Source organism: Hydra viridissima, unplaced genomic scaffold (genome assembly GCF_058129835.1).
Source record: "Hydra viridissima isolate aposymbiotic clone 2 unplaced genomic scaffold, HvirCarnegie_v1 scaffold_8, whole genome shotgun sequence".
NCBI lineage: Eukaryota > Metazoa > Cnidaria > Hydrozoa > Anthoathecata > Hydridae > Hydra > Hydra viridissima.
In genome coordinates, this window is record NW_028324307.1 from 13969742 (window position 1) to 13996065 (window position 26324).

Consider the following 26324-nt stretch of genomic DNA (forward strand, 5'->3'; position numbering starts at 1 on the left):
GAAATAATAAAAAAATGTTTTGATTGCTGCTTCACTTTTACTTTTAGTTGGATTCCATTGAAAACTTTGTTAATACAAAAAAAAAAAAAAATACTTTAGATAAGTAGATTTGATCTGTAACTTCTGAAACTGCGACATATTTTTTGGAATAAATTTGGAAAGGTTTTTAAAAAGAATATTTATATTAAAAGCAACAACAAAAACAAAAAAAAACCGTTTAAAAATAAACATTTACGTCTAATACTTTACAAAAAAACTTTTAATATATTTATGGCGCTATTTTTTATTGACCAAATTGTAGTCATTGAGGATTTACACAATCCTTTTTTTGACCAATTTGAAGTCGTCGAGGCTCTACGCAGACCTTTAAAAATAGATTTTTGAATTACTCGGAAGCTCTTCGGGGAAAAAAAAAATTATTTTTTAAAAAGTTATATGGCTCATGATTCATATTCCTCTTTTATTTCTTCATCAAAATCGTAATCATAACTTGGTGGGCGACATATAATTAACGGTTGCCTTTTCACTCGCCTATCCAATGAAAGCGTATTTGTTGGTTTCCCTTCTTTGTCTAAAATTATCGACATCTTTCGTTTCGACGTAGGTGTAGTCGAAACAACATCACTAGAAGACCGCATTCGCCGTGATTTTGGAGCTTTACAGACAGTCATAACACTAGATGCACCGAATATGGATGATGCGGTGGACCCTCGTGAACTTCGACGCTCTCTTTCCATAATAGCATCGAAAGGATCAACGATACGACGCTAAAAAATAATTAAAAAAAAATGAGTATATTGAACACGCTTTGAATTTAGAATCCACAATTTCCTCACTATGGTTTTTTCATATTTTAAGAACCCCCCCCCCCCCCTAAAACAAAAAAACAAAACAAAACAAAAAAACATGTACCTCGTCATAAAAGTTACTAGGATCATAGTCATATTTTTCGGTTGATCTATTCAAAAATCCGGACATTTGAATATAAGACTGAGGTTCTCCGACTTGAGAGACAGACTCAAAACCATTGTCCCTAGTAAAAGTATTCTTTATTACTTATGTTATCGTGACATTTGACGTTTTATTACTTGTATTATCGTAACGTTTGATGTTTCATGAAAATCAGTTCTATTTTACTTACCACATATTGCGTAATTTAGAAGATGAATTTAGAGCATGCAGAGATGTATGAGATGAGATGTTTTCATCACCATTTCTTAATTAAAACAAATAAAATTGAGTAAAATGAGTAAAACAAAAGACAGCGAAAATGACTTACGCATTAATAGTAAGACAGAATGATAGATAGTAAAGCTAGTACAAGATAGTAAAGCTCAAGAACTAGCTAGTGTAAAAACAGTTTAAAAATTACACAACAAAAAACTCTTTTACCTCCTCTTTGTCCTGATTAACACTAAAGTAACAATAATGCCAAAAATAGCAATTAGAGCGGCGAAACCCAAGACTGCATAAATTATAGGGTTTACTTTATCAGACTCCTTCTTTTTTGAAGCACTCGTGTAACTTCCTAGATTTGGACTCCCCAGATAATTCCAACCAGTGACGTTCCAATCTTGACGAAAACGCGATAATATGTCACTTTTGGATGTGTCCAATATACTAGAAAAATTAAAAGCGGTTTTTATAAAGTGCGATTTATAAATATAACTATGGAAGAATTCTTTACAAAAAACTTTTACCTTACAATACGCTCCTTTTTGATTAAAGCAAAGGTATCATCATTAAAACCGTGAAATGTAAAAACGGTGCTGAAAAAAAACGAAAGATACACGAGTTAATTACCCAATTAATCGTTTAACTAGAAAGGAATTTGATTCCAAATTTGAAATGCAGGAGGGAAGAGGCAAGTAAGCTGAGTCACGATCTTGATAAAGCTGAAGGTGTTGCTATAATTATTTATCGGCAATTTTATGCAACTGTTAGTATAAACACTAAACAGCTCAATCAAGGGCAATCAGTTAACTCCCAGGGCCTCAAGATTTATTTGGGGACCTTTTTGCTTCTAATTTTTAGATTGAACTTTCTTAACAGAATTAAATAAACAATTTTTTAATCGTTCATAATAATACTAAAATCAACAAAAAAAAAACAAGCAAACAAATTAAAAAGATTGTTTAGGAACCTTTAAATGGAGAAGCAGGAGGCCAAACAAAAATGGCTTCCCTCTATTTAAGTATTTAATTTGTTACACCAGAACTCATGAAAAACTGTTTAATATAAAAACTTATGCAAAAATATTTTTTTAACCTTGCAAAATAAATTGACAAAACTCAAAAAACTGTAACACAATCAGTTACAAACTAATATTAATTCTTTTAGCATTTTCATTACCATAAATCTATAACAATAGCTAAAAGGAAATTGGTATACATACCATAAAACATCCTAAAGCAAGTCACACAAAAATAGAAATTGTTTACAAAGTGGGAAATCTAAGACCAAAGCAACTTCAATATGACTTTGAGATTACGAATTTTTAGTTCAGCTAAGCTGCCATTTAGTTTAAGTGAACATGCTGATCTTAAAGGTTTCATGACCTTTTAACCAAATTAAGAATTTTTTAAAAAGTTTTTAATTTACACAAAATATGACAACCATTTTGTGGAAGGAAGCTAACTAAATTATTTATTTCAATCATTTTTTTACATTTTTAAATGGATGCTTGGATAGAAACTGTGTTCAGCCTATAAAAAACAAAAGACTACACTTTTTAATAACTTGTATGATGGATCAAACACTAAACACAATCCTTTAAAAAGGCTGGAAGAAAATATTATGAGATTTTCCCAAAAATCATCATCATCACCATCAGCATCACCATCAGCATCCTCATCATCATCATCATCATCATCATCATCATCATCATCATCATCATCATCATCATCATCATCATCATCATCATCATCATCATCATCATCATCATCATCATCATCATCATCATCATCATCATCATCATCATCATCATCATCATCATCATCATCATCATCATCACCATCAGCATCACCATCAGCATCCTCATCATCATCATCATCATCATCATCATCATCATCATCATCATCATCATCATCATCATCATCATCATCATCATCATCATCATCATCATCATCATCATCATCATCATCATCATCATCATCATCATCATCATCATCATCATCATCATCATCATCATCATCATCATCATCATCATCATCATCATCATCATCATCATCATCATCACCATCATCACCATCATCACCATCATCATCACCATCACCACCATCATCACCATCACCACCATCACCATCACCACCAACACCAGCACCAGTACCACCACCAGTATCACTATTGTAATAAAAGGGAATTTGAACAGTATAGTGAGATCTATTTTAAGACTGAGGGTTCCTCTACTTTTATAAAAGTTTCTTAAATTAAACAACTGATAATTCCGATTTTTCTAGTTCACATTTCCTTCACTATTATTAAGCTGTGTAAAAAATGATAGAGAGCTATTAATATTATTATGAAAAATTGATCTTCCAATTACTGAAAAATAGCGTTATAAAATACATAGTGAGGAAGCAACACTTACTTTAGCAGAAAACTTTATGGTAAAATTATTTCCCAAAAAAATTAAAAACATTAACACTTTTAACAATGAAGAGCAAATAATTTTAAAAATTCCTATTCAGATAAACATTTTGGTAGAAAAATCACTAGAATGACTTCCCTCTAATTGCTAACCTTTTTTATCAGGTCTCCTGTGTATAGATGTCTAAAAGTGCCTCAGAAAGAGCTTTTAGCTAAGCCAGCAACATTATCACTGATTGAAGACATAAATGTGATCTTAAAACTATTGAGCAACTGATTGCTCAACAAAAATTTTTTATTCTTTGATTTTTCATAAAAGATATAATTTTTTATAAATGATATAAATTACAAATACATAAACTATAAAGATATAAATTACGTAACTTTTTATAAATTTCATTTTTATGAATGGTAACTATCAACGTGGGAAAATTGCAATTCATAAAAATTTATAACTCCAATAAAATTCAGTCATTAAATTTTGTCAAAAATTATACCAGTAATAACTAGAAAATACTACTTTTTTAAGAATAGTCATCAGTGAGAAAAACTCAGTAATGACTGTTGTTTTTTGTAGGTACTATAATGAAATAAGCACTGTTTTTTGCTATTTAATCTGAAAGTGATTCAAAGATATTAATCTTCTCAATCTTTGTAGAAAACAAGGCAAATCCAATAATAAAAACAAAGTTCAGTTTCCAATATGAGTCAAATAAATTATTTATTTATCAAGAAAAACCAGAAGATTTAACAAGTTGGAACAGGTTGAACTAGTTTACACATTTTTAAAATTTCATTTAAAACCATCAAAATTATTGCAAAAATAGTAAAATCCGTGAAAATTATTTAATTACAAAACTTTTTGCTTTATCTTTATTTAAAGTTATATATTTTTTGCTAATTGCAAATTTTTACTTAGAACTTTGCCAACACATCAAGTTATTGTGAAAATTTTCTTACTTTGATTTTTTTTTTTTAATGAAAAACAAACTTATTACTTAAAACTATTAAATCTACTGAATTCATTTCTAAAATTTCTTGGCCATGGATCTTCTTTTCTAAACTACTTCAAGGTAAGTTGTCTTCTGTGTACAGCTGTAATTAACAAAGATTGCTTCATTTGCCTCTATACCTTTTTTCTAGAGACCAGAAATAAAGGAAAACAAATAAAACAAAATACCTTTCTGGTAAAGTACCCTTTTCAATTGAATCTGTTGCAACTCCCATATCAAGTATTGATTTTAATTGACTATACAAAAGTATAAAAACTTGAAAAATGACACCAGTTAGTAAGATAATTAATTTATATAAATAATATCTTTTAACAAAAGAATCAGTTACCTTAGAATTGTTTCTTCGCTCTTTGTAATTGTATAAACATGTGAGTTCATATAGAGAGCAACGCTACTAAAACCTCTTTTATCCACTGCCATAGTGATAGTCATTTTATCTGCACATTTATTAGATGGATCATTACCATTATTGTCATATGCTTCAACAACCAATTGAAACTTATTATTTGTGTATGCCGCTAATGAATCACTGAGTTTAATTTGACCACTTTTTTTATCAATATGAAAACGATGAAGATCATTGCCACTTGATATACGATAAGATACTTCACCAAATAAACCAGCATCTTTATCTAGTGCCTAGAATTAATTACTGAATTTATTGCTTTTATTAATGCATGTACTGCCAAGTTCAAACTAATAAACTTTGTTAATAGGAGTACCTCCACTTTAACAACAGGTGCATTTATTTCTTCATCATAGCGGATGTTCTTGTAAAGATGGAGCTGTTTAAATATTGGTGCATTATCATTTTCATCTAAAACAGTTACTTTCACCTTTGCAGTAGAATATCTAAACAAAAAAAGAATTCACTTTAGTTAAAGTATTTATTTATGCAAAATATCAATTTATGGAAAGTATTTATTCATAAAAAGTATCTCATACTTTCTTTCCCCAAACTTTGGATTATCAGAAGCCTGGATAAGAAAAGAATGAGAAGTCTTTGCTTCATAGTCTAAAGAACATGAAGTTGTTAAACGACCATCAGACAAACCAACTTTGAAACAGTCTGAAGTATCTTCCGCATCTGGAAATATGGTATAAGTTATCTTTGCATTATCATCTTTGTCAAGGTCATGTGCTGAAAGCTACAATTTAAGAAGCAAAAGTCTGTCAGCTTTCAATAAATATGCCATATACATTTATGTATAAAAGATTTTAGCAAAATATATAAATGACAATAACCTCATATACAAAAATTCTCCTTTTTTGAAGTTGTCATATTAATTTACAATTTCTTCTTATATTTGTTTATAAAAATTTTTTTTAAGAGGAATTTAGTAAATTAATAATTTATTGACAGTAGTATCTGATATGCAAATGCAGAAAAATGTTACTTGATATTAGGAAACTCCACAACACAAAAGAAATAACAAATAAAAGCCAATATATGAACTTGGTTTTAAAATTATGCTGATTTAGAATACAAATAAACAGTAAAGATAAACATATAAGGGAAAGCTGGAATATTGATTCATACGGTAATTAAAATTATATACTGAAGTGGTTAAAATTATCTACTATGGTGATTAAAATTATAAATTTCACAAAAGAAATTAACATCATATACAGAAGGTGAAAGTATTTCTCACTTTTTTATCGGTCCTAAAAGTTTTGTATGGATGCTAACAATAACAACTTGTAATATGAGAATAATAAAAATATGAAACATGAGAATCAAATACACATTTAGGGCCTACTATTTTATTTCCCCTAAAGACATGCACAATGAAAATGCATAAATAAAAATTTTATCCTGCTTTATCAAAAATATGATAGAAGACACTGCATAACCTCTAGCCCAAAAATCTAAGATTTGGACCATTCTGTTCTTTTGCTGCCTTGGGAGCAACTTCAGATATTAGTAAAGAAGTTAGAATATTCCCTTCAATAAAAAGGAAAGTTTCAGAAAAAGAAAACTCAAAATATAATCTCAACTAAAGAACTACATAAACGGATACAAGATCTGTCTTTAAAATCAAATTCTGAACTCTAACCATCCAGACTAAAATAAAAATGCTGTCTAAAACTAGAAGCTAAATAAGTTTATCAAACAACAACCAAACTCCTAGCAAATTTCAGTCAAGTTGAAAAACTTTTTTACTAAAGAAATTTTCCGCAATTACTTTATTTAGTTTTACTCCTTTAGCTAGGTGTACTGGACTCTAGGTGTACTACTCCTTTAGCTAGGTGTACTGGAATATTGTCCAGAAGAATAGTGTAAATTTATTGACAGCTCAGGCTTGTTGTGCTGTATACAAATGTGTTTTACCACATAATTGTAACTTCAAAAGCAAAAGATAACTGTTAGTGCAGCATTTTATTACATTATTCTCTCTTTACTCCATTTAAAATTCGGACTGATGATTAAATTTGTTAGAGTGAACAAAATGATTCTTCCTTAGGTTTATTCCACAGGTGCAATTTGTGAGTTTTATTCATATCCAATATGTGAGTTTTAGTACATCTCTATAAGTACATCTCTATAGCAATGAAGGCAACCTTAAAATGACTGTTCTGATTATCCACATAAAAATAAACTATAAAAACAACAATTTTCAAATCAATAATTGTGGTTAGCTTCTATCAATCTAGTTAAATCAACCACATAATTTAAATCTAAGTGAGGAATTTACCTTCAAATGGCCTTTGATAAAAAAAACTTTATTGGCCAGTTAACTATTCCAAAATTCTCTAGTCATAGCCAAGAAGTAGATAAAGTCATTTTAGATGTTACTAGTGTTTCTAGAGAAGTTTACTTACATTAAGGTAAAGGCTAAATATTAGTGTTTATCCACAAATCAAGAAAACTAAACAATGCAGGAGAAAAATATAATTTTTAATAAAAGAATAGGTAAAACTATTGAATCAGGTCATTCAAAGTTGGGACCACTAAATCTGACTAAAATACTATAAATTTTTAACTATAAATATTTTCTAGAAAAAGGAATATCCTTTAGGATCCAAAATAAATTAAAAATTTCAAAACAATTTCAATCACCTTATTATACATTTAACAAATTAGAATAACAATGAGATTAAGGCATGCTTTAAATCATATTCAAAATCACACAAACATTCAGAATAAAAAAAAAGCATCAAAAGAAACTATATGAGGAGAATACAATTCAACTTACATCAGCCACAAAAACTCCACTTGCTTCATTTTCACGAATTGTGGCAGTATAGAGAGCGTTTGCAAAAACTGGCGCATGATCATTTACATCTTCAATAATAACAGTAACATCAGCATAAGCATCAGTTTGAAAAGGAGCTTGATGAGCTAATACCTAAAGATAATATACCCTCAAAATAAATACTTTTGAGTGATTTTGATTGACATAAATATATTTTGTACTGAACCGCATACTAAAAAATTGGTTGTAAAAAAGTTCAACTTGGTTCAACTTATTAAAGAGTTGTTCTTATTTAAACTTAGAAAAAAAGAGTCTAATTTTAGGTACCTTTACTATTCTACTAGGCAACCTCAAGTAATATAATTTCACAATTTACAATTTCTTTCTGCTCATAAGTTATAATTTTAACCATACCTTAAAGTTGTAAATATCTTTCTTTTCTCTATCAAGTTCTCCTTGTACAAATATTTCACCAAACTGAGTTATACCAAATACATCATCAGCACCTTGTAAACGGTACTCAAACTTCGCATTTTCACCCTTATGTATAACATTTTTAGAGTAAAAATTAAATGAATTGCATAATCAGTATCACCTTCAGAAGAAATGATAGTTTATTGTTTTACTTGTAATAGTCTATAGCAGATTTAAAACAATAGCTTGCAAAATTATGTCGGACAAAAAACAAGTTATTCATAAAAAAATTCCTCAAGATCATCTTAAAATATTGTTTACCTCATCAATATCATGCGCTTTAACAGTTTTTATGACAACACCATACTGCTCATTTTCTTTTGCTTTTATAACAAAGTGAAGGCTTTCAAACTGCGGTCGGTTATCATTAATATCAGTAACAACAACTGTCAATGTTGTATATGCTGGAGAGTGCTTGTCAAATGGTGATTGAGTCTCTGTAGCCTGAAAAAAAAAAAAAAAAAAAAAAAAATTTGAAACTTATATTACTCTTTTATTTAAGTATGTAACTGTAATGACTTTCTCTTACACAATCAAAAAAAAGATCAATTCCTTCTAGCATGCTTTATATTGAAAATATTAATAAGAATGAAATAACAATCAAACAAAAAAAACAAAATTTAACAAGAAAAAATTTCTTACAAGGATTTTTAACTTGTAAACAGGAGTAGTTTCACGATCAACTAATCCTTGAACTCGAACATCACCTTGACTATCCACAGAAAATATATTTCCATAATAAGAACCTAATAGAAGAAAATTTTAATAGAAAAGGTATCAAAAATACAGATTTATAAACAAGGATACAAAAACAATTTTCTCACTAGGATCAATGGAATATCTCATTGGTGAATTAATTCCCCTATCTTGATCTTCAGCATGAACATGGGCAATAATTTCTCCCTATAAAATGCAGAAGTATTAAGAAAAAGGAATTCATTTATCTTAAATTTTTCTTATCAAAAATAAGAAACGAAGTTTTTTTCTCTTTACTTTAAATGTTTACCAAAATAAAAAATTGTAAATGGTGGCATGATTTCATTTGTAAACAGTAAATTAAACTTAATATCAATAATCTTCAATTCAAAATTTTTAAAATGTTTATGTTTCTTATAACTGTTTAATTTCAATTGAGCTCATGCACTTTTTTCCTGCACTTTTCTAAGAAAAAGATCTGAGTATTAACTTAACACTAACAAAATATTGTAAGAGATTTCATAGCTGCATAAAGACCGGGTTGCTTTAAGACGTTAAAAAATGTTTAAAAAATATCATTAAATTGCATTCCATGCAGAAAGCCACAAAACTATAGCATTGAAGCATTACTTAATATCTAATTCAAAAGCAATCAATAAGGCAGATGATCCCAACATCCAAAAAACAACATATAAGAAAAATACTTTTTTTAAATTGGAAACCTTTAAGAACTTTGAGAACCATTTAAACCATAAAATTACTTTTTAAAATAATAGAACCATACTTGATGCTGGCCTTCCTTGATTGTTGTGGTATAATTTGTATAGAACACAGCTCCATTATCATCTTCATCTAAAACATTGATCTCAAAATTAGTTGTCTCAATATGGCGCAGTGGATCCTTTGCTCGACCATCCTATGAAATAAAAGTTGATGACATATAATTAAATAATCACTAGTAGCTTTTTATAACTATGCTTGAAAATTGTAAGAAAAACTGACTATATAGGTGATTTAAAAATTAAAACAGAAGAAGTATGCTTACAGCAACAGCTATGCGAAGATGATACTTTGATTTTTTCTCAAAATCAAGATCTTTTATTGTTCGGATTTGGCCTGTGTAAGGATCAATAGAAAAAACTCCATTCTAAAGGATAAATCATGCATTTTTCAAAATTAAGAACTTATTGAAAAAAGATTTTATTTTGTTATTGTTGATCATGCAATGAGTGAGAATAAATGTATTTGAACATTTTTATCAAACAAATTCTTGTAGACAAAACTGAAGTGTACAGTAGGGTGGAATGAAAATGACAAAAAAATTACTTTTTTTTGAATTTCAATTAGCTAGATGCCACAAAGTGCTAATATATCAATAGAATACTGTGTGAAAATGTAAAGATTTTCGAAAAAAATTTGATGAGCTTTCAATACTTTTAATTTACAGTATTACATGACATTAGAACAATATAGGTAGGACCAAGATTAGTGTCTAGATAAGGTAGTCATCATAAAACTCAGTTAATGCAAATAATTGCTTAGATTATTAAAATATCTCTTCAATTTAAAGTCATAAGCAGTTACAAGGTAAAATGAGAGAAATAATGTTTCGACTCAAACATCAACATTAGATCCCTGTCCACAACATCATGTTTCAACTTAAACATCAGAATTGGATATCTGTTCACAAACACCTTTCACTGCCTCAGTCACTAGCTTCAAATGTCATTCCACAACCTAAGTATGACAGAGAAATGAGTATGAGTATGGCACAGATGGCACATGGGGAGCTCATTGGAATGGAGCAGACATACCAGCTATCACAGAGGATGCTCAAAGGTTTCTTTCAGTGGCCAGATAATGCCAATGTGTATTCTATGTTCACATTTTTGCCATCACAGCCTAAAACTTTTATGTTCTTTGCATTTCACTCTATCAAACTAGCAACTAAATAATTGGTTATGTCTTATTCTGAAGTCTGATAACAGCACCATGTATCTGAAGTACAAATAACCTGACTCTGCAACAATGCTTAAGTGTTCTTTCTTGAGAGTTTTTTGTGGTGCTTGTTGTTGATACCCAAGACTTGTGTTAAAATTTGATCTTTGCAGTCATCAAAGAACACACCCCTTATATCCAGTTGGTTATCATTTTGCTGGAATTTCTCATGAATTTTGCTATGTTCTTGACAGATCTTACTTCAATTCATTTGTCATCAGCAACATGAGACCAAGATCATGCAGACCTGATGTTGCTAATATGGAAGTTTATCCAAAACTCTGGTCTGATCACAATCTTTAGTAAGTGAAAGAATTGGTTAGAATTGACTAATTATGGAATCCACTCATTGAATCTGGTACTGTTTGACAAGTCCATGTCATCTTCAGCATTTTTGGAAAAATTGCCTTGACTTTTGTTGTTATTGATCTTCTGGTTCTTCATTCATTTAAGATTCACATTCTGACTTCTCTCCCTCCCCATGATTTCTTTTAAGTTTCACTATAAAATACCAAGGCATTTCAACAAAACATGATGACTTTATTCTCTTTTTCAGCTTTCCTCTTCAACTTTGATGTCTCATTTTAATCTATACAACTGATTATCATTTTTATTTGTCTCTGATCTTCAAGAAACTGGAGTTTGCTTACTAGAACTTTGTGTTCTTTTGCATATTTGCTGTTAGACACCATGTCAGAGCACTTGTATAAAGTGAAGTCAATTCATAGTAACTACATTTGAACTAAAAAAAGTGGCAACTTCTGTGGCCACATACTTAATTCAATATTTTAAGAAGTCAAAAAAAACAACAACAAAAATACTCTGCAAACACCTTTTCTTCTTCTTTTTTTAGTTTTGCAATCAATTAAATATTTCTTTCTTTTAATTAAGCTTAAAAATAATTTTAAAAAATATTAGCTTTGTTTCAAAAGTCTGATATCAGAGTCTGTTGATAGTTGGGTTGATCCTATTTTTCTTTATAGACCTTTAGAATTGCGTTGTATTGGTCTGAGTTCTTCATTTGCTTGTGATCTCTTTGACTTTATAACACAGTTTGTGAGATATCTCCAAAAATGAAGGGTATTTTCAATAGTCCATTTTTTTTAGGTCTTGTTGAAGCTGAATATATTTCTTCATGACATTGGTAAAGATTGACATAGCTATGGTAAGTAGGTTTTTTGGAGTGCCAAATATCACATAAGAAACATGGTCTCTTGTAATTCTCAACTCTCTGAAAAGTTACAACAATAACTATTACATAAATCAATATATTTATTACCCATAACTTTTTTTCTTTGATCAATACTAAATAAAAACAATGGTCATCAATATATTTCATGAATACTGACCAAACTTAAGTGGCAGTTTTCTTTGGGTTTTGTGAAAATTTTCATGATTATTATACAAAATTTTAGTAAATGTAAAACAATAAACCATAGCCTAACATTAACTCTTAATTTGCAAGAAATACAAGTTTAGCTGGAAATCATGTGTTCTCCGGAATTATATGGTTTTTTACAGTTGGATTGCATTTAAAAATATACCACAATATTAGGGTCTATGACAATAATGGTATATAAATTTATAATCTATAGCAACTAAATAGAACAACTAAGTTGAACTAACATTATTCACTATGTAGAATAATGGAAGCAATAGAATATTTATAAACATACCTTTAAGAAAGAGAAACCAAGACAGTAAATTAATGTTGGTCAGCACAATGTAACCATTAACCAAAATAAACATGGTATTATGGTTACAAAAGCACAAAATGGTTAAAATTTCAATTACTTAATAAGGTGAACGAAGGTCAAGGAGTTGTCAGAAATTTATATAAGTTTCAAGGATTGTTAACATGGATCTTTGACACACTTTAAATATTCTAGCTCATTCAAATTTTAGAATACAGGTTTTCACTCTACCCTAGTGTATAGTATTCTTTAAAATTATTCACATGGTCAGCATGCATTCACTAGATTCTCAACTTTGCAAATAATTGATTTTAAAACTACATGTATCATTTAACAGAGCATGAAAAGATGTACAGAATTTGTTTTACTTGACAAATAAAAATATTGTTGCAAAATTTCAGTACTGGATTTTGAAATAAAATTATATAATTGATTATTCAAAGTTAATCTTACAATTAAATTTGTGTAACAAAAATTCATTCAGAAAATTTTGGTAGGTATTTATAATAATGTATATTTAACTATTAAGTACCATAATTTCATTCTAAGAAAATAATGATAGATCCCTCATTAAGAGCACCAAAAACCTAAACAGAATTTGAAAATGAAATTGAAATAACAGCCAGTACAACTTCAGTTGCAAGAGTACTAAAAAAGCATGACTTAAATATCTTTTACATTGTCAAGAACCTATGCATCAATAAGAGTAATCAGAAAAAACAGTTGACATTAGTACAGGAGCATGTTGACTAGTCAGAATCTTTTTAGGGAAGTGTCCTGCAGTTAAAATATTTAAAATTTAATAGCTTCGGATCAGACAGCCTTAAATAAGCATAGATAAAGAAGGGAGAAGCTCTGAAGATAAAAATTTAAACTCTACAGTAAAACAGTTATGGTATGAGATTCTATGCCTGGAGTGGTGATTTTGAATTTATTATTGAATCTTGAAAGTATATCCAAGATTCAACAAAAAATTTTCATTTAATGTTTTACATAAAAATATAAAATCATGATTAACTTTGACGTATAAAAATTAAATTTCTATTAGTATATACATAATTTATGATATTTTTTTTACACAAGTTACATTTCATTTAATGCCTTATCAAATTACTATCATAACTTTAAAATCGGTGAACTATTTGCAAAGTACACAAGTGAATTCATGCTGACCATATGATTAATGATGATGGATACCGTAGACAAAACTTAACTAGATATACTACTTCTAGCAATCAATCAATAATAAATAAATCACTCTATAAATAAGAATGTACTTATACTAACAAGATTTTATAGAAGAATTTATGTTAATGAAAAACTGAAAAATGAAGTTTGTTTCACTTTATGAAAAAAATTAACACTGACCTCATTACCACTAATAAATGAATACAAAAGCTCAGATTTCTTGTCCGCATCAGAGGCACGTATTATTGTTACAAAAGTGTCAATTGGAGTGCTCTAAAGTTTACAAAACATTTTTTAATGTATAATGTGAAACAGAGAATTATTCTTTGGATAACCATAAAGAAAAAAATACCACTTTACAAAAGTAATTTATTTCTAGTACAATGTAAGAAAACGTGTTAAATACAATATTTTAACATAACAGCACAATTAGTGACACACTTAGCAATTCCTAAATAGGTTACAGAAACTAATTGAATCATCATTCAGTAACATGTCACAAGTATTTATTTGATTAAGAGTTAACAAGTTGACGAATTTAAAAACTCAAAGTTTTAAAATATACAAGTATAACATACATGTAATTAAAAAAAAAAAAAAGTAAAAAAGAAGACGCTTCAAACTGTTTATTGCACTATATTTAAATGAAATCTAACAATTATTTAGAATTATTTTAAACAATATTTATTTAAAAAATGCTATTTAACTTTAACAGTACAGACCATGTAGATGACTTAATCTTAGATTCCTACATATTGCTGTCTTGGTTTAACAAATTCTTCATTTGTTTTAATATAAAATAAGTATCTTTAATGAATATTCTTTTATATGCTTGGCTTATGTCATTAATAATCATAAATGGTTATTGCTTTTAACTTTACATGTTACTATGGAATTAATGCTTCATGAATTTGTTAGTTAGAATGGTGATTACTTTCTTTATAATTTGTTATGTTGATAAAAAGCCCCTGAGTAAGTTTCGCTTTAAAATTTAATTTTTAGTAGCAAACTTTAATCCACCATGTAGTACCACAATTTCAAATATAGTAATAATAAAATAAATAATAATATAAATAATAGTAATAATAAAATATAGTAGGACAACTACATCATTGCTTTATAAAGGCAAAATTTGTTTTCAAATCCTAAAGCTTTCTCATTTTTTAAATGATTTAGTCAACAATTTAAAAATACTATGGGATGCATTTAAAGCATGGGGCCATGTCTACCAAGGTCTTCAAAATAGAGGGGACTTAATCCTTTAGACCTTCAATGGGTGGAAAGAAATCTTGGAAAAAGATATGTGAGTAGAAACTATGAAGTCATAGGAAGTGGTGGTAAGGTGGCAAACTATCAATTATACAATTAGTCAACAAAAACATCTTCCATAATCTAAAAGCAACCAATTGTTTATCATGTGTTTTGTTAGTATGTATGGTTTAATGTGTCATGTTAGTTGTATTTTATGTAAGTTTCCATATAATTTCTAAAACAGTATTATTTCTTTCTTTTAACTTTTAAGATTAACATGGAAAATAGTAAAGAGTAAAGCTTAAAATTATTTGTAATTTATTATACCTTAATTATACTATGTCAGATTAGAATTGTTTTGTTCGATGGAAGAAAGTTATCGATTATTTAAAAAATTACTTAAAAATTACTTAAAAATTTAACGTTAATTTTTAAAGTAATACTTACATTTGCATTTTAAAAAACTATTTATTAATAAATTTAAAAAAAAAAATTGTATTTTAAAAATTATAATTACATAAAAGTTAATAACTCATTTTCTCCCAATGTTTAAAATGGAAATAAGGACAAAATAAACTTGACCTGATGATTGGTATTTTAAATATTCACGTTAAATTATGTCAAACATTAAGTTTCAAAGTACCTCTAATAGATTTATTTCTTTCAAATTGTTTTCAAATACTGGAGGGTTATCATTGATGTCAAGTATATGAACAACAACCTGCAAAGCTGACTGAAAAAAAAAAAGTGCATCAGGAAAACATAAACAACAGGAAAATAGTACCCTAATTGGACATAAACAGTGCATTATTATGTCTGTAAAAAGAAATTGTAGAAAAAAAAAAAAAAAAAAAGAAAGAAAATAAAAAATAGTTTTTAACAAACCATAACTTATATCAAATCAATTGATTATAATGAAATTGTCAACAAGTGTTTTAGACCTTTCTGTAAGCAGCTATTTATCATTATTGATTATAAACTATTAAAATTTAATAACATTCTTTTGTTATTAAATTTTAATAGTTTATAATCTTTCTTTTGTCTTTCAAAAATTTTAAGAAAAATGTTTAATGCTATGAGACAAATATAAAATGATTATTCTCATCAAACTGAAAATCAATAAAACAAATTATATAACAATAGTGTTGATAAAAATTGTAATTTCTGTCAACATTATTGGGATAGCCACTAATTAAGCTGTGTTAATAGCTAATTATTGTTGAATAAGGTAGTCCTTATCACAAGAACCAATTTGGTTGAGTTCTTTTTAAGATGATAATTTTTGTTAAGAAAAATCCCAGAGAGGCCTTCACATCTCATCTAATCATCTAGTTAGAATAATCAGACAGTAGTAGCAGTAATGAGAAGTTATGTGAAGAGGATTTCTGGTAGTTTGGGAAGAGCAGAACTTCCCACTCTAAAGAAGCCGAGAAGGGCAACAAGAAACATAACCACTACTGCACATATAACAGCCTCTGATCAATAAAAGGTTTCTTCCAAAAATCCAGCGTGTGTGTTCACAGAAACATCAAGCATACTTCAACAAAATGTTGAGGAACTGAATATTATTAGATCCTCTATTCATCATGAGAGAACAAAGCACCATAACAAGATTGCTGACAAAATGAAACTTGATTTCAAAACAGATGTTCCCTTGGTTGTTCACTGGGATAGCAAACTGATGCAAGAATTGAATACAAAAAATCAAACTGATTAACTCCCTATCATAGCCCTAGTTGGATGTAAAGCAACTGCTTACTGTTGTTGAAATACCCAACAAAATTGGACACTCTAAAGCAAATGCTATTCTTACTGGCTAAGAAGAATATATATTGGAAGAGAAAGTTGTTGGTTTGTCTTTTGACACAGCTGCTTAAATATTGGATGAAAGAATGGGAAATGCACTATCATTAAAGCAAGACTTAAACAGGAAGTACTACATTTTGCATGTTGCTATCACATCTTGGAGCTGGTGATTTAAGTTGTCATACCAATTCTTATAGGCCTAGATATTCCCCTACTCAAAAGATTTCACATCCAGTTTCAGAAAGGCATAGATAATAAAGCACTGTCTCAACTGATATGAGATAAGAAATCTATTATCTTGGACTGGGCAAAGAAAGCACTTGAACAACAAATCTGAGATGATTTTTAAGAGCTACTGGAGTTTTCAATGATTTTGTTCAGGCTCCTTGAATCCATTTTCAGACCAATGCAGAATCAGACCAAATACAGAACAAGATGGACTGCAAATGTTTATCTAAATATTTTGTAGTCAGTTTAAAGAGAAGAACAGGAGCTCTGAGCTTTGTGTCTTCTTTGTAAAAGTTTACCTGAAGTCTAATATGGAAACATGAACTTCAACATCTATACCAAAAAAAGATCTCAGACATCTCAAGACACTGAGGATCATTACAACAAATGATACTCTATCATTTTTTGTTTCAAAGGAAAAAAAATTTAACATTAAAACATTCTAGAAATAAGATTGAGTCCGTTTTATTAAGGAATAATGATGTAATAAGAAAATAGGAGAATTTTATTATTCATGTTTAACCTTTAAATGCATATTGATCTTTTAAATATTTCATACAAATAAATTCTTGCTATAAAAGATTTACTCAAATGACAGATAAAAAACATAAGGAAATCAAAAAGAGTCCATTCAGGATCAACCACTAAATAAAGTAATAAACTAGATTACAATTGGATATCCTTAAGAACTAAAATTGATTTTTAGTCTAAAAAAATATTTTTAAAGATTTATCCTAAAATAATTTAGAGTTAAAATTTTAAAACAAAAAAATTAAAACTTTGGACTTACATTTTGATCTGGTCTTTTTACTTCAGCAGCAATTACTTTAAACTTAATGGTATCAGATTTCTAAAATTATTGGACACAAATAATATATCTATACTCTATCATCTATATCTACATCTAACTTCAAACACTTGCTCAATAGTAAAATTAATTCTATTAAAAACTGCAATACCTAATACTCATTCTTATATAGTTAGGACACTCACCAAACTTTCTCTGTCAATTTTTTTGGCGGTCCTTATAATTCCAGATTCTTTGTCAATAACAAAAAATCCTCCTTCATCTTCAGCAGTATTATAAAAAATCTCATCATTATCACTATCTGCTGCAGTCACTTTTGTAACATAAGTACCTGTAAAAATACAATAGAATATATATATATATATATATTAGGGCGGTCCTTATTCATTACAAAAAAAATTTTCTTCAGTTTTCTGACGGGGCACCCCCTTCAATGGTTGACGTTTATGAAAAAATAATTGTACTGAAAATTTTATTTGAAAAAAATACATTTTAGGGGTCTCTACCGCAGAGTTTATATCTATAAAAGTGCCCACAGAAGGCTCATATGCTCAGTATTCTACAATATGAATGATTAGGACAAATATGATCACAGAGCACAACATTGCTTTATTGAAGCACATTTAAACAACTGTTACAGTGTTACATATTGTAATTATTATTGTCCTTCTGTGTTGAGACTGTCAAAGTGACAAAAACCGTCTAGTTAGTCCATTGCCAGGGTATTCTTCGCTCAATCAGGAAATCGCTGGCGGTACTTCTTTACAATTAAGAGAAGGCACTGTTTCTGCTCCTCATCGTTTGTGTGCAGCTTGTTGTATTTGTCCATTAAGGCAACTCCACGTTCTGCTATGTCATTCACAACTCTCATACTACTGACAGTGTTCTTCACCAACTGATAGTCAGCATCTGCAGACCAGAGCTTCACATCTTTGTTGAGGAAAGTTGACGGTAGACCAGTGATGGTGAAGAATCTACGACTGCTCTTGGTGACAAAGTCTTCCAAGTTCTTGGAGCTCACCAGCGTAGGATCAACAGTTATCCTCTTCAAAGGATATTCTGCACCCGGTGCTTGCAGGGCACTGACCATCAGACATTTAGTGTCATCGGAGACTTCGTCATCAAAGAAAGCCAATGCAATCAGTTCTTCTGACAAGTACCACAAATGTCCTATAATTTTCTTCATTGCGATCTACAGTTTATATATATATATATATATATATATATATATATATATATATATATATATATATATATATATATATATATATATATATATATATATATATATGTTTACAAAAATTGTGTTGAATTTCAACAAAAAAGTTCTTTAAATTGTTTAGAAAAGTGGACAAAAATCTGAAAATAAATATGTGAGTTTTTTCAGGTGTCAATAATACGCTACAGTTACATCATAAACAGCTGTTGCTGCAGCTTCTCCAGTTCCAGATGGCAGCTTCGGTACACAAAGAAGTTGGTCAACTCCTAGTCCAGACACGAGGATTGGGAGCCGGTCCACAATTTTTTTGCTACTGATATCTTCCAGCAATTTCCCATCCCAGTGTATTGTTAGTGGAACTGTTGGCTTGAATTCTGCTTTCAAGTTCTCTGCCATTCTCTGCCTACATTTCATCCTTTTTCTTCTAATGGACAATCGATTGATATTAAACTCTGCTGGGTCATGACCGAGGTGCTGCAGTGCTGGAGTCAGGACTAGTGCAGCATTTCTATCACTGACCTTTGCCATATCCAGACATACTGCTAACTTGTCATTCAGTATTTTGTGTGTGCCACGTTTACGTTTAGTTCTCTTTGAAGTTGTGGTTGATGATGGCTCACCAAATGCTTCATTATCATTACCAGACTCCTGTTCGCTTTCGGAATTCTGAAGAATAGCTTTCTCCTCTCTGGCCACTCTGTCCTGTTCTTCTCTCTCTTTTCTTCTCTTGAAGTTTTTTTCTCTACTGTGAACATCTCTTTCTCTTTTGGCCATGGCTTTGTCAACACTTCCCATCTTACCACGTTGTCCCGCCTCACGCTGAGCTAACAGGAACTCCCTGTCCTCCTGCATGCTAATCATCTTCATGGCGTCCGCATGAGCAATGTCAAAAAGACTCTCTAAGCCATCCTTCTATTCTTCTTCCTTCTTCAGTAGACTTTCAGAGCACTTTGCTTTATTTTCCTTATTTTTCTTCAGTTTGTCTTATTCATGGAACAGACATTCAACTTTTTCAACAACGTGTTTCTTCAACCGTGTTGGGATGCGGGCTTTAGCCCACACTTCAAGAACGTCATTAGTTGTTGAATGTGATGCTTCACGAACGGTCTGTTTGGTGGCCTCTTTGTAATAGAAAAAAAGTGCCATGACTTCCTTCTTTGACGGTAACTTTGTAGAGCTGAGAATTTCAGACATTTGGCCTATCAGCCACAACTCAGTTTCTCGTCTTGTAGTTGGTTTCGAAGTCCTACAGCAAGCATTGGCCATCTCCCTTAAAATAATAAATTTTATTTGTTACCATCCAATTTAATTATTCAAATTATATGTAATTTCTAACAAAAACTTATAGAGCTCAGAAAACTAACTGAAAAAATTTTTGTTATGCAATATAAATAAACAACAATGACATGAAAACTCTGACAAGGTCTAAAACCAATAAATAAAATACACAATTATGTGCATAAATGAAAAGTCAAGTTCGATACTATGGCACTCAGGCAATTGATATTAATTAACAATTTAAAATGGATTTAGCACAGTGGATCGGTCATTCTGTCTGTTTTATAATAATTCATTGTTAAATCAATATAATTTGGCAAATTAATATTTAAGCAAAAATAAACAAAGAAAACACTCACTTTTGATCCAGTATCCACTAGGTCAGTTGTTACGGAAGTTTCCCTGAGAGAGTCAGTAGTCACTAATTCAGATTCATCAAATATTATTGTTATATTGAGTGTCTGTCAGTGTCTGATTACAAATGGCTGACAGCTGGTGAAATGCATTCTGGATAATTTAACAATAAATAAGTAACATCATATTAATAAATTATGCAGGTGGTATAGTGTGCAGTGAAAGAGTTCACCAGCATAACAACTAGTGACATGCAGCCACAAAACCCCACATGATACTTAACTATTATATATGTGGTAGGGACCTCTAAATGTTTTCAGATTTAGCTGATTTTTTTATGAATTTTTTATGCATGCATATAAACAAAATTCAAGGGTGCCCTGTACAAAAATCAAACTTTGAAAATTAAGGACCACCCTATATATATATATATATATATATATATATATATATATATATATATATATATATATATATATATATATATATATATATATATATATATATATATATATATAATGTCAACTACCATCTATATTAACATAGAAGTATTATAGATAATAGTTGACATAAACAAGATGCATAATTACTAATTTACAATTGAAACATTACATGTAAAAATAATAAAACAGTTTAACTAACTCAAACAATCAATAGAAAGTTAATAAGTCCAGCATGTAGCTTCTATTTCTTAGAATACTGAAAAGTTTTAAGTTAAATTTTATAGCAAGTTTAAGTTATTTATCTATCTATCTATCTATCTATCTATCTATCTATCTATCTATCTATCTATCTATCTATCTATCTATCTATCTATCTATCTATCTATCTATCTATCTATCTATCTATCTATATATATATATATATATATATATATATATATATATATATATATATATATATATATATATATATATATATATATATATATATATATATATATATATATATACAGGGTGACCACAAAGTATCCGCACACGAGACGGTTTCATCTTGTGAAAATATAAGCATAAAAGCACTTATGTATTTTCTTATTTATTTGTTGTTTTTGGTTAATATTATGTCATAAACTTTATTTACTTTACTTTATATACTTTGTAAACTATGTTCAATTGGTTTTTTTAGAATGGTGCGCGTTTCTCCTTATCGTCAATCTATCATCGAGTTTCACAAAAAAGGCTACTCAGCGAGCTACATTCAGAACCGTTTACATGCGCCAAGACGGACAATTTACGACACAATTAAACGCTTTGACGAGTTGGGAACAAGTTCTAATCATCCAAAATCCGGAAGACCTCGAACAGTGATCACTGCGAGCAATGTGAAAAAGGTACGCGATCGCCTGCGTTTGAACCCCAATCAATCTGCTCGAGGTCTCGCAAAGAAAATGGGGATAAAACGAACTTCAATGGCAAAGATAATCAAAAAGAAGCTTAAGCTCAAACCATACAAGAAGAACAAGTCGCAACTTCTTTCTCAAGCAGCTAAAGTCAAACGTAAAGACCGTTCTCTTGGACTTCTGCACCGTTTCAACGGAATTGATTATCGCAACATCTTGTTCACTGACGAAAAGATTTTTACAGTGGAAAGCATTCTTAATAAGCAGAACGATCGAGTTTGGGCAAAATCTCAACCAAATGTCTCGGTTTCACGCAGTTCTCATCCTGCTTCAGTTATGGTATTCGCCGGGATAACGGCTCATGTTAAGACACCGCTCATATTTGTTCCACAAGGTATAAAGGTCAACGGTGACAATTATTTGGATATGCTCAAGAAAGAAATTGTTCCTTGGGCTCAAAAAGAACTTGGAAATTGTATTTGGACGTTCATGCAAGATGGAGCTCCAGCCCATAAAAAGAAGACAGTTCAGGATTTTTGTGCGGCAACTTTTCCTGATTTTATCAACTTTTCTCAATGGCCACCATCGAGCCCCGATCTTAACCCGATGGATTTCTCAGTCTGGAGCGTCCTAGAAGGAAAGGCATGCCAAAAGCCGCATAAAAATATTGAAAGTTTAAAAAAATCACTACTGAAAGCTTGGGATTCTCTGGACCCTGCCTACTTGCTCGCCACCGTCGAAGCATTCCCGAGACGCCTACAGGCCTGTTATTTTGCTGATGGAGGAAAATTCGAATTCAATCTTTGAATCATAATTGTTATAGTTCAATAAATGTTTTAAAATAAAATTTGTGTTCCAAATACTTTCTACATGCTTTTTATTAAGCTCTTTATCTGTGCGGATACTTTGTGGTCACCCTGTATATATATATATATATATATATATATATATATATATATATGATGTCAAAATTAATTTTGTTAGTTTATTTCGCACCAAATTTGTTTAAATTAATTGAAAGGTTCATCAATGGCTATGCAGCATGTTGATCGTGGAAGGCCAATTCTCCAACATCTAATGTTGCGAAAAAATTAGGGCTTAATAGAGCTTAATAGAGCTTGGCTAGAGTATCAGGCAGACATCCATTCTTCAGTGGTTAGCATAGCACAGCCTGATAAAAAATGGTACGTAGTGTGGTACGTTTAAATCAAGATGTAATGACGGTTGCTAGTGGTTACGTAAATATTATAAACAGCGGCGAAATGTTAGACAGGGACCTTCTTTAGACAAAGTAGGTTGACACTTCATAAGTTGATTTGTTATATTTTGACTTTGTTAGAAAGTCAAATCGTTTTTGATGGATGGGCTTCTTATGCTGGATTAGATAACTTCCAATAAGGCATCTATTCTCATTCAATTATTGTGAACGAATACAATTTCGTTAACCCGCTTGAAACGATATTCATAAACAATAGACAATAATAGATGCATGCATAGGCACCGAGTTTACGGGGGCAACAGGGGTAGTGCCATCCCCCCTCCTCTCAGGGAATTTATACTAATAATATATTATTATGAATTATCTCGGGGGCAAATAGATACTCTCGCCCTCATGATAATCCGTGATAATATATTATTAGTATAAACTTCCTGGGGGGGGGGGGGGGCACTGCCCCTGTTGCCCCCGTGAACTCGGCGACTATGGATGCATGTCTAGAGTAAACTACGTTACGCTTAAAGTTTCAAATATTTTGGCATTTCTATCCTGTGTCTCGTCAGTTTCCTCTGTAGTTGACAGATAAAACAACAATATATTCACAGCCACATATCTTTTAAAATCAAATCACCAACAAAAACAATTGTGGTATCCTATACTCTATAATTGTAATAATTAATCTAAAAAAATCTACAATAACGCAATCTTAAAATACAAAGATAAAATTATGTAAAAATAAAATAAACAAATGTTAGCAATACATATAATAAAATAAAAAAAAATCAACAATAAAAACTAAAAATAATAAACAAAAAAAAAAGAGAGAAAATAACTACTTTATAATATATCTACTTTGGTTTTGATAAACAAGTTTTTACGAACGAGAGCGCTAATTTCTAAATAGTTAATTTGTTTTGCACCGCCTAACTGAAGGATTAGCTTTTCGATTTTTAACCCTTTAGCGCCCACCAGGGCTTAAAATTTTCAAAAAACTCCAAAAACTTCAAAAAGCAATTGTTTTAGGGCCTAAATTATGAATTAAAAAATAAAATTTTAAAATTTCACTAGCAAACCCAATTTTGTCATTGTAGCATATGTGATACATATAAATTCAGATAGCATTTTGTGTTTCAAAAAGAGGAAACTCTCTTAAATACTTCTAAAACTTACACGTGTTATTAATTTAAAATAAAATAAACAAATAAGCTTTAATATTCGTAAAAAAACAGGAAAAAACTCTCTTTGAAAATACCTTGTCTGACAACAATCAATCGATTTTTAAAAAGACAATTTTGATGTGTTTTTAAGTCTTGATTATCTAATTATATTAACCTAGCTAAATCAGATCAACAAAAATATGTTGTAAATATGCTACAAAAGGTGTTTTTGAGATCACTGTGTTGACAGGATGGCCATAAAAGGTTTCTGAAGTTATGTAGCAGATCTGCTATACGGGCGCTAAAGGGTTAACGTAGAATTCTCTACGTAGCATTAATTCAAAATTAATCCTAAATAATACAAGGCGAGATTCGCCGTGAATGGTTTAATGATAAGAAAATTTGAATTTACAGAGATGTCTAAGTATGGAAACTTGACGGATTAAAACCCGGATCCACAAAAAAACTCCTATTTTTGGTAACAAATGCCTGGATTCACAAAAAAACTCCTATTTTTGGTAACAAATGCTCGTTTTCGTAATTAGGAGCAATAAAAAAATTCGATCTTTGTTCCTCCACTGCTGTTTATTAATAGTGTAGCATTATTTAATACAAAAGAATATTTCATAAATTTTTTGAGGAATACATTATTAAAAAAAACAATCAGCACCCGAAGCACGGGTTGTTTTTTAAATAATGTATTATTCTATGAATTGTCAAATTACCAATAAACAACTATCGAGAAAACAGCTACCGAGAAAACAGCTATCGAGAAAACAGCTATCGAGAAAATAGCTACCGAGAAAACAGCTATCGAGAAAACAGCTACCGAGAAAAGCAACTTCGAGTTCATCGCTGCTTTCTTTTGAAGGTTAGTTTCACATAAGGCGGATTTTTTTTGGGCCTGAGTTTTAACCCATCTTGTTATTACTTTTTGTTTCTATTTCTTCAAGCAAGTTCAAAAATTTCACTTTATTGCATTTAGTCATAAATAATAATAACCCAATTACTTTTTTTTTAATGTAAAAAAAAAAATACAACAACATTGAGTTGTTGAGAATTCCAACAACAGTTTGTGTGTTTAGCTGGTGAAAAGAATATTTTTAAGCAACTTTAAAACAGGAATATTATTCTTAAAAAATTTTTTTCGAATCTAAATGTAAGCAATAACAATGACGCAATATTCAAAATAAAAATCGTCCATAAAAATTAAGAAACTTTACCGCCAAATTTAAAACTGACATTTGAAAACCTAAATAACTTTATAGCTAAAATAGCTGATTAACCCTACAAATAAACGCAAAAAATAAAAATAAAAAATAAAAAAAAAAGTAAAAAAAAAGAAGAAAAATGGTTACCAATTGGTTCTTCTTCGTTTACCATGATAACGGAGATTTCGTTACTAAATTGTGGAACGTGGTTTGTTGCGGCTTGAACAAACAACCCTACAATCAACCATAACGCTATCATTCCATTAAATACTGCATGGGAGTGTATATAAAAGTGTGATGGTTGCGTGTGAATTGCACCAAATTTAATTTTGAAATTTTCCTGAGCTGCGTATTTTTTTTTTTTTTTTTTTTTTCAGGTATAAAAATATCTGCAGGTTTTGAAAAATTCTTTAAATTATTTTCATATTGAAAGGCGATTCTTTAATCCAACAATGGCATCGGTTTGTTTATATTTATGCATTTTCTTTACCAATTTACACTATTTAGAATTCTTTCCAATATTAAGAATAGTTTTCGATAGTAAGGGTTTTTGTTGTTAAAATAAATGGCGTCAATGACGTAAAAGTTCTATTGAATTACTTCAGTGTC

The 26324-nt window shown here is 29.9% G+C and overlaps 2 protein-coding genes across 4 annotated transcripts in view; both read right to left on the reverse strand.

The window, feature by feature from the left end:
• Positions 1-163: 163 nt before the first annotated feature.
• The window catches only part of LOC145186733 (cadherin-related family member 1-like), a 30134-nt gene continuing 3973 nt past the window's right edge, over positions 164-26324 (reverse strand). For 2 of the 3 annotated variants that reach the window (XM_090096240.1, XM_090096241.1), the window contains 21 exons: positions 25863-25949; positions 18127-18272; positions 17924-17983; positions 15743-15832; positions 14029-14121; positions 10014-10115; positions 9753-9884; positions 9097-9175; positions 8915-9018; positions 8534-8716; positions 8213-8338; positions 7799-7951; positions 5547-5749; positions 5324-5453; positions 4930-5240; positions 4769-4837; positions 1701-1769; positions 1393-1620; positions 1142-1216; positions 913-1033; positions 164-767 (listed from right to left, as the gene is read on the reverse strand). In XM_090096240.1, the coding sequence (XP_089952366.1) occupies positions 441-767; positions 913-1033; positions 1142-1216; positions 1393-1620; positions 1701-1769; positions 4769-4837; positions 4930-5240; positions 5324-5453; positions 5547-5749; positions 7799-7951; positions 8213-8338; positions 8534-8716; positions 8915-9018; positions 9097-9175; positions 9753-9884; positions 10014-10115; positions 14029-14121; positions 15743-15832; positions 17924-17983; positions 18127-18272; positions 25863-25949 (2888 nt within the window). In that variant the 3' untranslated portion in view covers positions 164-440. Of the gene's footprint in view, positions 768-912; positions 1034-1141; positions 1217-1392; positions 1621-1700; positions 1770-4768; positions 4838-4929; positions 5241-5323; positions 5454-5546; positions 5750-7798; positions 7952-8212; positions 8339-8533; positions 8717-8914; positions 9019-9096; positions 9176-9752; positions 9885-10013; positions 10116-14028; positions 14122-15742; positions 15833-17923; positions 17984-18126; positions 18273-21877; positions 21982-25862; positions 25950-26324 lie in introns of those variants that run through there. The other variant, XM_090096242.1, reaches the window with a different exon arrangement.
• On the reverse strand, positions 19289-21203 carry LOC149885238 (uncharacterized). The gene is made up of 2 exons (XM_090096167.1): positions 20798-21203; positions 19289-20430 (listed from the first exon to the last, which is right to left on the reverse strand). The coding sequence occupies exon 2, from the start codon at positions 20025-20027 to the stop codon at positions 19332-19334; it is 696 nt and encodes a 231-aa protein (XP_089952293.1). The 5' UTR covers positions 20028-20430; positions 20798-21203; the 3' UTR covers positions 19289-19331.